The following is a 16749-nucleotide window of genomic DNA, read 5'->3' on the forward strand; positions in this document are numbered from 1 at the left end:
AAACTCCCACCATAGAGCAGGTTTCTCATTAGGTGCCAAATAAACTTAATTCCACCCTGCAGCCATTATTACAGTCTATGTCAAGTTCAACATAAGGATCAGACGATTATTCATTTTTGCACTTTCATTTTCTCCATCATCTTTTTCCAAGTGACATTATTTTTTTATTTTCCCGCAGACAAAGTCATATAAAGGTTTGTATTATTGTGGTGGGAGATGTAGTTTTCAATGTCCCCATTCATTTTACCATGCATGGTACTGAAAACAGGGAAAAAAATTCCAAGTGGTGTAAAAATGCAATTCAGCCAATGTTTTATGAGTCTTTGTGTCTATGGCCTTTTTATGCCTTTATTATATGGTAAAAATGACCTGGCAACATGATTCTTCAAGTGAATTACAATTGCCACAATACCAAACTTGCAGTAATGAAAAAAAAATCAGAAGTTTATTAATAAAACATTAATTTTGCTTGTGCCTTTTCTGATACCAATAACGTTTTTATTTTTCCATCCATGGAGCCGAGTGAGGGCCTGTACTTTCTGTGGTGAAGTGATGGTTTCATTGATACCATTTTTTGGGTATATACAGTGTTTTGATAGCTTTTTATTGTATTTTTAAAAAATATATATATTTTTTAGAGCAGTAAGCAGTATGGTGACCCCCCCCCCCCCCCCCCAAAAAAAAAAAAAATGCAATTCTGGCATTTTGATTTTTTTCCCTTTCAGAACATTTACCATACAGGTTAATTAATTTTATATTTGCTAAACCAGACGTGGCAATATCAAATATGTTTTGATCCTTTGATAGTTTGTGACACGGCAGCCCATCGATACCCTGTGATCAGGTGGCATCTAAATTGGTAACAGCAACTGGAGCTTAGATCCGACGGCGCCTGATAGAGACAGATGCCGGCTAAAATATACAGGTGGCATCTACTGTGTGTGGAGAGAGCTCAGGTTTTGGGTCTACTTCAGTTATTCGGGCCCCACCTTAGACTTACTGTTACATCTATATACGCTAAGGGGTTCATCCTTCTCTCCCATTGAAATGCCGAGGGTCAGCTTTCTTTGAATGTTGTGTTCACGGTCATTGCCCTTTGCCATGTGAGCTTCTCGTTGGTTGATTGCGTAATTTCTTAAAGTATGAAGCCCCCATACGCATCAATTTTAGGCCGCCAGATGATCATTCGTCAATTAGGCAAATGACCGATTGTTAATGGCCAAAAATAGATCTTATCCAATATTGTGCTTTTTGGCAGCCAATGCTCATCATTGGTCAAAAAAGGGTTTGGAACCCTAAAAAAATGATCATTGGTTGGTCACTGATAAAAAATACATGATCATACATTTCACCAAAGTAGCCAAAGATCGTTCACTATGGTCAGAGTTGGCCATTTTGACCAACTATTATCTAATGTATATTATAGATAGCTTCTGAATCATCAGCAGCAGATCCTCTCTCTAAACCTTGTGTTTCTTAGTGGTAGCAATAACAGCAGGGAAGGGGTTGTACACAAAAGAATATGGTTTGTAAAATGGGGAAAGCATCTAGGTGATCAAGGATGACAAAGAAAACCGACTGCAGATAGGGAGGAAAGCTTTTGAAGGTGAAGCCAGTATACTACTAAACAAGTACTGATACATGAGCGCTAGTGAAGATGCACCCTGGACAAATTGATCTTGCGTCTAACATGTATCACTAGTATGGATCCACCTAAAAGAGAAAAACGTTAAAGTAGGTGCAGATTGTTAAATGCATATGCCTGGAAATGAATGAATTAAGGTTGCATAGTGTTACAGGAAAAATATATTTGTACTGTGTTAGCCAGTAGATGTCTGATTAGTAGATTGTGAAACCTTTTTAGATCAGGGTAACCACTAACATGTAAAAATATTTTTTCTCATGTCAAAAGTGGCCATAGCCTTGTAAAGAGAATCCTCCACCAGACCCCACAAATCAAACCGCACACGTCACCATATAGGCCCCACAAATCCAATGAGGCCCTGAACATCCACATCATAAATGGCACAGAATCCACCGCAAAAGCCATGTGCTTATCTGCTGCTTTTGTGTTATCTATGCTTCCTCTTAACAATTGTGGATGTTACTGTTATTACTGTTGTATCTGGTGGTTTACTGCAGCGTTAGAAAGATAGTACCCACCTGTTCTGCTTTTTACAAAAGACATGTTTGTGGTCCATATAGTAATGGCTGCCATTTTTGCCTTTGGAAAAAGACACAAGTTTTAGCTTCTTGACGTTCTTTATTTTAAGAGTAATAGTCTCCGGGAGGAAGAAAACTGTCTCTCTAGCGCCACCTATTGAAAGTAGCTGTGCTACAAGTCAATGTCTGACCCTTTTAAACTTTGCAACGTCACTTTGAGATATCACTTTTTCGGTGGAATTTTTTTTCTCTTTATTCATTCATCTTTTGTGTTCTTGGTCTCAATTTTATTCTTTATATTGTTGAAAGGGGTTGTTTGACAGTAAAATCTATAATTTTTTTAGGCATGGATTTATTAAAAAGAATAAATAAAGGCATATTCCCTTTCCGGTACCCCAAGGATCTCCAGAAGCGGTGTCTTTTTGCGTTCTTCTAGTCATTGTGACTTTGGAATGCATCATCAGAGAAATATCCAATGATGCTGCGGTGTTGTCAGGGCAAACGCTGCTTCTGGAGACGGCACAGACCACCAGAGTGAACAGCATTGGATCTGCGGGGTCGTTGGTAGGCGAGCATGCCTACGTTTATCACTTCTAATCAATCCATGCCTAAAATTTTTTTTTTTCTTTTGCTGTTGAATAATGGATAAAACTTTTTCTGCTTTGAGTATGCGGTTATGTGAATTCACCCTGACAAAGTGGAGCTTGGATAAAATAAAGTGATACCATTTGATTGTTGCATTTTTTTCAGTCCCATGCATATGGCTATATTCTGGATCTGTACTACAGTTTTCTATGGCATTTGTGCTCTATTTTTGCACTGTTGATCTCATTGATACTGTTGATGTGTTTTTAGGCTGCTCTTTATGGATGTGGCTGCTGGGCTGAAAACACTGGAGTTCACAACCCTTATTCCACAGCTGTGAGTACTTCAGGTATTTACTGCTTCCATTCCATGATTACTTACTGCTACTTCTGGCGCTGAGCGAGTAAATCAGAACATGTGTGTGCCACATAGGCATTTTCTTCCCAGCTGTGTCCTTGTGACAGTGCTGTTCCCAATGCAGCCTGTTTATACGTGACGGTGTGTGTGACGGTGACGGCTGGATGAATCTTTCCTACTTTATTTCATCATTTCATCTTTAACGAAGCGAAAAAAATCAATTCTCTAAATCAGCTACATATTGCCACAGACGTGTTAATAGTAAGGGTCAAGTGCTAAAAAACACATCCTGAGCTCTAAACATTTGTCGCCTGTGTACGGAATAAGGCGGCAGACTTTCCTGTTCTATAAAGTTATACAACATATACCGGTGTAGACAAAACTTTCTTGCAAGGAATCTGGAATTCTCTAACTTTACCCTTTATAATTCTGCAGTTTTTTAGGTTCCAGGTTGAGAGAATATTTATTTAAAGATATTTTTTGTTTTTTGTGTGTGTGTGATTTTGTCATTGCAAAAAAAAGGAAAAAAAAAAGAAAATCACCGCTAAACCACAACATAAATACTCTAAAAGGTTCAGTGACACTTTACAGGCTTGCAGAACAAGAACAGAACGGGATTTTGGTAGCGATATAGTAATTTCCCTCGTGTTCTGGTGTGTTCCACGTATGTGAGCATGTATAGAAATAACTTTTTGGGGGTTTATTCACAAAGCACTGCCGTATTTCTGTCATTTGAGAAAATCGCTGCAAAAAATGCGTCATGACAGACCATGAAATTATGTTCACACTGAGTTTCTTAAGAAGTATTTTGGAGCTCCATAATCCTCCTCAAAAATCTCATTAATGATCTTTGGAAAACTGTTCTTATTCTTTTATGTGGGAAGTCCACTATGTGTGGTGAGAAAAAAGTGCATTGTACTTCTTCAAAGTGGATCCTGGTGGAAAATGCTCCAAACTAAGCTCTGTCTAATCAAAAGGCTGCATAAATGTTTTAGGATAAAAAAGAACCTCTTCCAAAATTCCACCAAAAAGGAACGTTTCTGTTACAAAAACTTTGTTTTTGAAATACTCCAAAAACTTCCGCGTGAACATTGCATTAGTCTGATACTATGAGTGGTCAAAAGTGTTCTCTCTTTCTCCCGTCAGATAACGCACTACTGGTGTTATTTCCCAGTTATCTCACCTGAAAGTGTACAAATGCATTTGTAATGGGGATGTACATGGATTCCCGCACCGTACATACCGGCATGTGTATAGGGATTGTGTAGCTCACAAAAATTATATTTTTCAGAAGGATGCACAGGAGGGACAGCGCTAGTTTAACCATTTCCTGATCTTTTGTATTTTAAATATTGAAATACACATATAATAAATATATATATATATATGTGTGTGTATGTATGTATGTATGTATGTATATGTGTGTATATATATATATATATATATATATATATCAGTTTCATGTCAGATGTACTTTACAGATGCCTCTGTTAGACATTGTTCACATCTGTATCAAAAGTTCAGATTCTCCTTTGAGAACCACAAACCCCAAGATGAATCCTGACAGACCCCTTCCACGTGGCAGAAAGATATTGATAATCTAATTGGTTTTATGGAAAATTTGTGTGTTGGGGACCGTGAATTTCATTGGGAACAGAGAGAGGGAATTAAATCAATCTGTTTCCAAAGCTGCACAACAAATTACATTTTGATAATATATAAGCAATTAGAAATAAATTTAAAATCTGATACTTATAGTTTTCCTGTCGATGTACAAGTTGTACATGGGCCAACCCTTCTTGAATAATAATTAAACGGGTTGTCCGACCTTAGGCTACAAGTCTACAGTTACTCTTTGTGACTGCAGACTTGTGAATCCTCACATCGCGCGCAATGCGTGTTGTCAGGATTCGCAGTGAGCGGGTGGTCATGTGACCACAAGTATGTGATTTGCGTACTTCCGGACACATTCCCACTAGACACATTCGGCCTTGCTCAAAACACTTTCATTGATCGAGGCCATTCATGTCTAGTCATCACATAACCGCATATATTCAAATCACATACTTGCGGTCACTTGCCTGCCGCTCATGGCAGTGCGTGCGATGTGAGGATTCACAAGTGTGCAGTCACACAGTGACTGCAAATTTGTACCATAGGACCAGACAACCCCTTTTATTTTCATATGCTAGATGGTTATCCTGTCACACTACTAAATGCTTTCAATAGACCATAATGTTTCCATATTCTGCAGAATAAAGTTAAAGGGGTTGCCTGGTCTACGACTGCAGGCTTGTGAATCCTCGCATCTTGCGCACTTCGCGCTGTGAGGATTCTCTGGCACTAGCGGTGAGCAGTCATGTGATGACGAGTATGAAATTTATTTACTTCCGGCCACATTTCCATTAGACTGTATCCGGCCTCGCTCAATACATTTGCATTGAGTGAGGCCGTGATACAGTCTTGTCGGCACGTGGCCACATGCATGCAAATCGCATACTTGCTAACATGACGCCTCCACTCCCACCACAGGAGAATCCTAACAGCGTGTTGTATATATAGTCACATAGAGTGACTGCAGACTTGTAGATTAAGGCCTGATATCCCCTTTAAGTGTGCATATTAATGGTTTTATTTTTTATTGCCAACTCACTATTGATGTGTGCTTTTGCCTCTCACATGAAATTTTGGGTGGCTTTTCATTGCTGGTAGTATAATTGTCCCTCAAGTTATACTATCAATTTTTTCGAGGACAACCATAGCAAGTTGAAACTTTTGTAAATTTTTAAACCAAAACCTTACTAATTGGGAAACAAAAACAAAAGAAATGAACTGGAGTATAAGTTGGTATACATGCAAAGTGTAGGAGCATGTTCACACTGTCCATTAAAGAGACGGCACCTAAGATAGAAGGAAAATGGACATATACCTTGCTATAAATAAGAGCAAGAGTGCATATAAACAGCATAGGGTACTACATCCCGACTAGGTGCGTCTTGGCGCTGGTGGGATGGCTTTTACGCTTTTTTTTTTAAATCAAAAACAGTGTTTAGTAAGTACCCTATGTTATATACAGTATAAGCACTATTGCTTTTTACTTACTTATAGCAGGTGTATATGTTCATTTTCTTTCTATCTTGGGTCTTAATTGGAAAACAAGTAATGAGTTTAGCCAACAGACATCTCAGCCTACTCTCCCATACACAGGAACGCTTGCTCAGCCGAGTATCTTGTGTTCTCTATGAGAAAATTGCCGGCTGACATGTTGGCCAGTGGCTTATCTCCGGGAGAACAAAGTGATCGGCAGTCCAAATTCAGACATGCCCTATCAACATTTTCCCCAACGATCAGTAGGCTGGTGTCCTTATACACATAAGACTGTCGGCTGAACACATCGACATCGGCGGGGGGCAACCCACTTTAGTCTTCTGTGTATGGGGGTCTTAAGTGTTTCCAAGTCAAAAATACACTGCTCAAAAAAATAAAGGGAACACTCAAATAACACATCCTAGATCTGAATGAATGAAATATTCTCATTGAATACTTTGTTCTGTGCAAAGTTGAATGTGCTGACAACAAAATCACACAAAAATCATCAATGGAAATCAAATTTATTAACCAATGGAGGCCTGGATTTGGAGTCCCCCCCAAAATTAAAGTGAAAAAACACACTACAGGCTGATCCAACTTTGATGTAATGTCCTTAAAACAAGTCAAAATGAGTCTCCGTATTGTGTGTGCCCTCCACGTGTCTGAATGACCTCCCTACAATGCCTGGGCATGCTCCTGATGAGGTTGCAGATGGTCTCCTCTGGGATCTCCTCCCACACCTGGACTAAAGCATCCGCCAAATCCTGGACAGTCTGTGGTTGGTGGATGGAGCGAGACATGATGTCCCAGATGTGCTCAATCGGATTCAGGTCTGGGGAACGGGCGGGCCAGTCCATAGCTTCAATGCCTTCATCTTTCAGGAACTGCTGACACACTCCAGCCACATGAGGTCTGGCATTGTCCTGCATTAGGAGGAACCTAGGGCCAACCGCACCAGCATATGGTCTCGCAAGGGGTCTGAGGATCTCATCTCGGTACCTAATGGCAGTCAGGCTACCTCTGGTGAGCACATGGAGGGCTGTGCGGCCCTCCAAAGAAATGCCACCCCACACCATTACTGACCCACTGCCAAACCTGTCATGCTGAAGGATGTTGCAGGCAGCAGATCGCTCTCCACGGCGTCTCCAGACTGTCACGTCTGTCACATGTGCTCAGTGTGAACCTGCTTTCATCTGTGAAGAGCACAGGGCGCCAGTGGCGACTTTGCCAATCCTGGTGTTCTGTGGCAAATGCCAAGCGTCCTGCACGGTGTTGGACTGTGAGCACAACCCCCATCTGTGGATGTCGGGCCCTCATACCACCGTCATGGAGTCCGTTTCTAACCGTTTGTGCAGACACATTCACATTTGTGGCCTGCTGGAGGTCATTTTGCAGGGCTCTGGCAGTGCGTCTCCTGTTCCTCTTTGCACAAAGGCGGAGGTAGCGGTCCTGCTGCTGGGTTGTTGCCCTCCTACGGCCTCCTCCACGTCTCCTGGTGTACTGGCCTGTCTCCTGGTAGCGCCTCCAGCCTCTGAACACTACGCTTAAAGACACAGCAAACCTTCTTGCCACAGCTCGCATTGATATGCCATCCTGGATGAGCTGCACTACCTGAGAAACTTCTGTGGGTTGTAGAGTCCGTCTCATGCTACCACGAGTGTGAAAGCACAACCAACATTCAAGAGTGACCAAAACATCAGCCAGAAAGCATTGGTACTGAGATGTGGTCTGTGGTTCCCACCTGCAGAACCACTCCTTTATTGAGTGTGTCTTGAGAATTGCCAATAATTTCCATCTATTGTCTATTCCATTTGCACAACAGCATGTGAAATTGATTGTCAGTCAGTGTTGCTTCCTAAGTGGACAGTTTGATTTCACAGAAGTTTGATTTACTTGGAGTTATATTCTGTTGTTTGCGTTTCTTTATTTTTTTGAGCCGTGTAGTTTCATGTTACAGTGGCCCTAGAAATGACTATCCTATGTTAAACTATCGTTGTACCCGGGAGTCTTCTGGCCCATGTAGAGAGGCAAATTCAGGCCGTTAAACAATCGTTATGCAGCAATATACAAGCCGATAAAAACAATGACAACAATATCCTGTTATTGGCAGCACATCACTTGTTTACACGGGGCAATAACTATGATTTTGATGCATTCATAAAAATCATTACACCAAATGAATGAGCATTTTGCTCGTTCTTGGATGATTGCCAACGTGTTTAGACAAGCTGATAATTGTGAACTGATTGTTGGTTCATCTACATAGGCCATTAATGTCTTTGTAACTGATGTATGCTCAAAAGTTTCTCCAGGAAAAATCACGCTAATAATAAAATACAAAATGTGATAGGGTGGTGGCTGGTTCTTTCCCTTATATTTTATAAATATGATAAAATAACTTTGAGCTACCTAAATCTTGGTGTTGATGCAGAGCGCACCAGAAATATTGTGAAATCTTTAGACTATCCCATGCCCCTCCATACCAGTAAGCATTGTTTTTGTTTTTTAACAAAAAAAATAATTTTAAGAATTACAGTTTTTCCCAAAACTTGCGATTTCTGCTAGAATTCTCACATGATGTGTTAGGAAGAGAGGAGCAAATGCAGAATTTCTAAAATTGCAGTGTCCATTGAAAGGAATAGTGTCGTAATTGGTTACCTCTGCACATTTATCTAGAAGCGTTTAGCCATCCATTGTTTTTCCCTATGATGTAGTTGTAAACTGCAAAGAAAAACTGAAAACAATACTGATCTTATAGTTTTTCATGGATCATTACCGTCATCTGGTGCATCAATTTTTTTTGCATCAGTCCTGAAGCCTTATTTAAAAAAAAAAAAATAATAATAATTGCTTGCAGCAATTTTTGATCTTAGTTTTACACACCAGACCCCTGCACAAAATGCATAAAAGCCCCGCTTGCTCAGGCATAAAAGTACTGATAGGGCACAACTGATATTTGGGAACTAAGCCTAGGATCCTGGAAAATCTTACAATTCTGCCTTAGTCAGTATTTTAAGATGCCAACTTAAAGGAATTTTAATATGTTTCTTTCTAATTAGCGTTGTACTTCCATTGATATAGAAGATAACTGTAGAATATAAAACTAGCCCCAACTCTATTTCGTGCTCTGTAGAACGGCCAACTGGACACTAGACAAAACTGAGAGGGTAGAATTTGTAGCTTTTGGTTTTGGACAGTTGGTTTGTTATTATATGTGAACCAATAATTGGCCAATTAGTGGAAATCCTATCAATGAACCCAGATCTGAGACTTTTTGCCTTTTTGAAGTCTTTTTTGTTAGGGTTGTTTGACTATTATGAAAGTAGAAAGACAGTGATGAAACACAGAGCGTTCTCAGACGTTGTTGTTATTTTATGTGATTCCAGTTTAATACTTGACACAAAATAGTGATTTAATAAAGGCGTATTTATTGTTTTAATGCTGAAGAACGGCTCATTTATTATTTAAGAAGTAATCTTTATCAAGAACACACGATTGAAGCGAGCTGGATACAAGCTTAAATCCAGAGCTATGATTGTGTGGCTTAGCCATCTGCTTGCTAAAGACAAAGTGTATTGGTTTGTGGTACTAAATTAGTGATTTTTCTGTGCGAGTTCTTTTAATTCTTATGCGGTAGTGATTTTCTTGAGGATGTGGGTACGGTCTTCAAATTAAGTCATCTAGCTTCAAATTGCAGGGGATTTCGATATATAATTAAGAGATGTAAAAGAAGGTTGATGAAAACCTCCCACAATGGAAGTGAGTATTGGTTCATGTGTGTTTTTCACCATCAATTCTGAGCTGCTTGTAGGATTATACTACAATGTTTAATAGCAATGTAAAAGAGATTTCACTTTTTTATTAATAGAATTAAAAAAAAGAAGAAAAAGCAGTGCTCCAAAGTCCAAACACTATTTCCCATCTCTTGAGAAACTTTTTTGGATTGTGTTATTGACTTGCTTCCTATGATGTCATCTCCCTATTCCGTTAAAAAGAACCTGTCATCAGGATTTTATGCCCCAATCTAATGATATGTATGTTAATGCGCTTTAATGCTCAGTAAATCATTATCTATGTTGTAGGAATCTGTTCTGCTGTTGTAGAGAAATTCATAGTTGAAATTGTATGCTAATAGATGCAAGTGCATCAGAGTTGGACGTTGAACTTGCAGCTCTTTTGCCCTTTCTCCCTATTCCCTGTCGATTGCCTGCCCCCCGTCTTTGACTCCTATTTCATTGACCTGTCATTCAATAAAAAACATACTCTATGGCAAAGAACACACATCCCGTTGAGTAGATAAGGAAAAACATGAAGATAAGTCCCTGCACATCCCCCCTCCCTTGCTGGATTTCTTTTTATTTCCTTTTATCATTCTCAACTTCCCATTTATTCATTTTTACTGTTTTGGATTATTTTGCCATCTTTTGTAGCTTTTTGGAACCAGTAGAATGTTTTGTGTGAAAAATGCCTGTTCAAAATGTTAGAAAATAAAAAGGTCCATCCAGAACAATAAACCACCTTATAAATAAACAAAACCTAAGATCAAAATAAAATGAGCAAATACCCTGCAGTAAATAAATAGCAATAGTTCATGAAAATAACATAGGGTACTTTAGTTAACATAATTTAGATAAAAAAAATGTAAAAGCCATCCCACCACGTCAGGGTGACCCTATTTGTGGCCTTTCTTTTCTTTGAGCTGGACATTACGCTTGTGTAGCTCTCCATGGCTGGGTGTCCATTATTCGGAGCCTCGGTCCTGCTTGGCCCTTATTTACATTTACGTAATTTGACATATGGTAAGGTTTTAATACTAGAGGGAGGTTAAGACAGTCCCGAATAGGGTCACTTTGCCGTTGTGAGGCAGTTTTTATGTTTTTTTTTAATTAAAATTATGTTAGCTAAGTACCCTTATGTTATTTTCATGCACTATTGCTATTTATTTTACTGCAGGTTACTTGCTCATTCTGTTTTATGTTAGGTTTTGCTGGTTTAATGGCCAGTGTGAACATGTGCCTGCATGCATACCAACTTATATTCCAGTTCATCTCCTTAGGTTTTTGTTTCACCTTATAAAGAAGTCTCTGTGAAATTGCTCCAATTTGTAATTATCAATAAAATAATCAAAGGTTAACTTCTAAAGTAGTTAAATGTAGAAGATATATTTTCACAAATATATATACTTTTTTTTTTTGTAGACACTGACATACATTTTTTTATGTGTATTTTATGATGGCGGGTAGACCAAGCATTTAAAGCGAGTGAATAAATCAAGAGAATAGAGCCGTCTGCCTTCTGCGCTCATAAAGGACTATGTTATTTCAGTGAAACACAAATATTGTTGTAGTATATTCCCAAACTCTAGGTGGGACTTTCAAGTTCTTACGGGAATCATTTATTTTTATGGGGGTAACATCAACTTCTGAACAGTGCAAATTCTTTAAATTTAAGCACAATCTTCCCTTTGAAATTTTATTTGTTTATTCTTTGAAATATTCAAATGTGTGAAGACCAAATGAGTGATTAGTAGCAGCTTCTTTATGAGTGGTTTGTAATAAGCAAAGTGTTAATTAAAAAAAAAAGTTGTTATCGTATGCTCACGCAAATTGTTGAAGTAGGTTGAGAAGGCATATTTCTTATTTTTAAGTTTTTAATTTTTTTCTTTTATTGTGATAATTGCTGTACTGACTTGATAGGTGCCAGATTAAAAAAATATTTTAATTAGAAAGTCATAGAAGAGTATTGAAAGCTCACCAATAAGTTATAGAAACTTTGTAATGAAAACCTAAAATAAAATGTTAACACACGTCCGACTATAGCTTAGTTTTTTTTAATTGGATGACGTGTGTTTATAAATAAATATTATTTCTGTGCTATGAGAAAGTTTCCTTCATACTATATTCATCCATCCAGAATGAGCGGCCAACCTATTCATAACTTAGTTCAATATGCTCTAAATAAAGTATCCAGAGTCTGGTTTATCTTAAATTGACTCCTTATTTTCAGTGAATTGTTTCTCTAATTTGCTAATTTGTTTTTAATGATTCTTTTAATTTGAGTAAGTGTTTACATGCGCAAAAAGTATTTAACAACTCGTATCTATAGAAACAATATTTCCTAATCCATTTTTTTTAAATAAGCGTATCTATTTACATGGTCACACTTAACATAGACATTAATGGTTAATTTTGTAGACTGTGTTTTTGTTCTCATCTCATTGACCTTTGGCAATTAACAGATAAAACCAAGGATTATGAAATTTGGGAGCAATTTGGGGATTTGCAAATTATCAAGTTTTATCCGTTCATTTCTGATATTGTATTGTTTGTATTATGTTTCTGCTCTAAGTTAATGATAGGTACACTAAAAAATAAAAAATCTATTCGTTTTATCATTTAATTATAATTACAGTAGATTAATTCAAATTTTCAACACTGGTAAATTGAAAAATTACTTTTTAACACCTTCATTTGAAGTTTCACCACTTAGTCACCCTCCACCCTGGGACTAACATGCGTTACCTGGTGCCCTCCACCTGCCTGCCATTGCTCAGTTTTGCCTTATGTTCATCCTTCTCCTAAGATGGCCATTACAGTGGTGTGGTGAATGCAGTGCTAAGTGCTAACCTACAGCACAGGAAGCCAGGAGAACAGCGGTTTAGGTTTACCAGTGCACTCCCAAAGCCACTGCAAAGGGTCATCTTAGAATCGGGAGAAATGGTACGTCGAACTGAGCTGAGGAGGCAGCGGTAGGTAAGTGGAGGGTACTAGGCAGGGTGACTATACCTGAGTGTTGTACAGTGTGGAGGGTCTCTTTAAGGTCTAATCACGGCACTGTGGAGTGGGGAAACACAAGATTTACCAGTAATTTCTGTTCCTAGTAACTCAATACAGCGGGTCATGTGTATTGTAAGAAACAAAAAATTGTGAAGTTGATGGGTCACAATAGACAATTGTAAAGTTAATAGATCATAACCAAAGTATATATGAAAATCCCAATTTTAAAGCACCCATTATAAATATATAGTTATATAATAATTACATATTTGGCATCCCCATATCTGTAACGTTGCATACGTTCACACGTCCATGTTTCGAGTATGTGTGGTGTCCATTTACACACATTTACTGGAAACACTGACATATGTAGACCCATTCAAATGAATGGATCTGTGCACGTCGGTGTGTTTTCACGGACCAGCTGTACATGGGCAAAACACACTAACATGTCCGTTTTTTACCCGCAGCATGGGCCGCAAAACGTCCCACACTGATGACAAACGGATAACATCCGTGTGTCATCCGTGTCACATGTACCGGCGCCAGGGAATCCACGGTACTGTTCGCGCTGTTCCCAAGTGCCGGGTGCTGCAGGCATCTCTCATCATTGTCCCCTGCCGGCGCTTTGATCAGCATGAGCATGAGACAATGTTGACAGTTGTGTTCTGCCCCCCCGCTGTGTCCAGCAAGTGTAAAATAAGAACAAAATAAAAAATATTATACTCACCTTTACATCTAATTTCCTGAAGCTATTGTCCCCGGTAAAAAAATAAATAAAAAACAACCATAATACTCACCTGTCCAACATACTGTCCCACGCTGTAATCCATCTGACCAACAATTCTGCATCAGCATCTGCGGTTGCTTGAGGCGACCAAACACGCTGAGGAGTAGGGGAGATTGACTCACTGCAGCGAGCGCCCCTGAACTGCACTGAGCTCACTGAGTGACAGGACACCGCTCAGCACCGGTCAGGGGCCCGCTCTCTGGATTGAGTCATTCTCCTCTGCTCCTCAGCGTGTGCGGTCAGATGCATTAGAGCGTGGGACACTTATTTCATCTTCAGACAGGGGAGTATAAGGATTCTTTTGTTTTGTTATTTTTACACTAGGAGACAGCGGGAGCAGAATACTACTCTCAACATTGTCCCCTGCTGGCGCTGATCGCTGCGCCGGCAGGGGACAATGATGAGGACAGCGTTCAGCACCCGGCGCTTGGAAACAGCGCTAACTGTACCACTGATTCCCAGGCGCTGGTACATGTGATACTAGTGCAGCACACGGTTGCCACATGTATCATGCACACAGATATTTCCGGTACTGTTTTTTCCAGTACCGGAAATATCCTGACGTGTGAAAGAGCCATTATAGAGGTGAACTCTGAGTTTAAAACCAGTAGAAGGCACCTATTATTATTGTGATTACTCAGCGTCAATCTGGCCACTTGTGCTTGGGTAAACTATTCTTAATTATGCCAGACATATTATTACTTCTTTGTTCAGTGAGTCAAGTGATATGAGCCATTGTTTCTGGTGACTGTCCGGTGCCCCTTTTTGTATGCTAATTCGTGGAACTCCTGCTGATTACAGATTTCATCAGCCCCTTGCGGTGTACTAGTCTGCATGATTGGGCAGCCACTCAGACAACCCGCCTACTGGGTTACACCTCCAGTGTTGGCAATGATGAAGGCCGAGGTGGATGACATGTTGAATATGGGGGTCGTAGTTCAAGAAGGACAAGAGTACTCGTATCTGTGTGCACTATAGGTGACTCAATGAGGTCACTGTTACAGACGCCTACCCCATGCTTCGAGTGGATGAGCTTCTGGTCAGGTTAAGGGTGTGGGTGTCGGTTAATATCAATCCTCAATATGAGCAAGGGATACTGGCAGATCTCACTTACGAAAGAGGTTCAAGAGAAGTCCGCGTTCATCACTCCTTTTGGCCTGTATGAGTTCACCATCATGCCATTTGGGATGAAGAATGCCCCGGCTACCTCCCAAGGATGGCGGACCAGTTACTAGAGGGATGTCAGGAGTAAGCCCAGGCCTACCTGGATGACATAGCTATCTTCAGCAACACCTTCGAAGAGCATCTTCAGCATGTGTCCCAGGTGATGCAGAAGGTAGCCAAAGCCCAGCTGACCATCCGACCTGACAAGTGGAGAAGGATGATCGTCAACAGCGACCCACGCCAGGATCCAGCAGTCTCCGGGATTAATCAAGAAGGAAGGGGGAGGAAAGTGACAAATCAGCTTCAATCTGGCCACTTGTGCGGGGGTGAACTATTCTTAAAGCGCACCTGTGAGCAGGATTGTGCTTAGTAAACTACATACACTGTCAGGTGGGCGCTATTACACTGAGTAAAATGATACCTTTGATGATGAAATCTGTCCAGTGATTCTTTCATAATCTTTATTTTCAGTTCTGCCATAATGATATGCATGTGCTCTCATTTTGTAGTCTTGTATTCGTATCTGTGCCTTGTGACAGGTCACTGTGCTTTCAGTGATCTGCCTACTGTTTTAAATATTGACTGTGTAATTTCTGTTGAAAAGTTAAAATTTGTATCCCCCAATATGGCCGCTGCGGCCCACGCATGCGTAGTAGCATCTTTTGGTTGCCGAGAGATGCTACTGCGTATGTGCAGGCGCCATTTTGCTTAAGGGAAAAGAATTTGGCTGCAGCAATATGGCGCCACACATGCGCAGTAGCATCTCTCGGCGATCAAGAAATGCTACTGCGCAAGCTGCGGGGTCCATATTGCTGCAGGAAAATTTCTTTATCCTCTAGCAAAATGAAGCCTGTGCTTACGCAGTGGCATCAGCAAGCGATATATATGCTACTGCGCACGCGCCATTTTTTTTTTTTTAGAGGAAAAAGAAATTTGTCTGCAGCAATATGGCCCGCGCAGTAGCATCTCTCGGCGATCGAGAAATGCTACTGCGCGGGCAGCGGGGGCCATATTGCTGCAGACAAATTTCTTTTTCCTCTAAAAAAAAAAAAAAAAAAAATGGCGCGTGCGCAGTAGCATATATATCGCTTGCTGATGCCACTGCGTAAGCGCGGGCTTCATTTTGCTAGAGAATAAAGAAATTTGCCTGCAGCAATATGGACCCCGCAGCTTGCGCAGTAGCATTTCTCGATCGCCGAGAGATGCTACTGCGCATGCGTGGCGCCATTTTGCTGCACCCAAATTCTTTTTCCTGAAGCAAAATGGCACGTGCGCAGTAGCATTGCGGCAACCAAAAGATGCTACAGCGCGTTCGCAGGCCGCAGCGGCCATATTGGGGGATATAAATTTTAACTTTTGAACTGAAATTACACATGCAATATTTAAAACAGTAGGCAGGTCACTGAAAGCACAATGACCGGTCACAAGGCACAGATAGGAATACATGAATACATAATGCGAGCACCAGAGCACATGCTTATCATTATTGCAGAACTGAAAATAAAGATTATAAAAGAATCACTGGACAGATTTCATCATCAAAGCTATCATTTTACTCCGTGTAATGGCGCCCACCTGACAGTGTATGTAGTTTACTAAGCACAATCCTGCTGACAGGTGCGCTTTAATTATGCCAGACTTATTCCTTTGTTCAGTAAGTCAAGCGACATGAGCTATATTTTCATCTGAGATTGTCCAGTGCCCCTTTTTGTATGATAATTTGTGGAATGCCTCCTGATTATGGATTGCATCAGCCCCCTGCGGTGTACTTGTCTGCATCATGTGGAGGAAAATTATGCAGTCTAATTGAACTAGCAAACAATG

The 16749-nt window shown here is 40.1% G+C and overlaps 1 protein-coding gene across 2 annotated transcripts in view; it reads left to right on the forward strand.

Moving 5' to 3' along the window:
* The window catches only part of TASP1 (taspase 1), a 143941-nt gene that overhangs the window by 77931 nt on the left and 49261 nt on the right, over nt 1-16749 (forward strand). For both annotated transcript variants that reach the window (XM_073672211.1, XM_073672212.1), the window contains exon 11: nt 3019-3097. In XM_073672211.1, the coding sequence (XP_073528312.1) occupies nt 3019-3097 (79 nt within the window). The remainder of the gene's footprint in view (nt 1-3018; nt 3098-16749) is intronic.

Source organism: Phyllobates terribilis, unplaced genomic scaffold (assembly GCF_046119375.1).
Source record: "Phyllobates terribilis strain yellow unplaced genomic scaffold, ASM4611937v1 Scaffold_3__8_contigs__length_932513732, whole genome shotgun sequence".
Lineage (NCBI taxonomy): Eukaryota > Metazoa > Chordata > Amphibia > Anura > Dendrobatidae > Phyllobates > Phyllobates terribilis.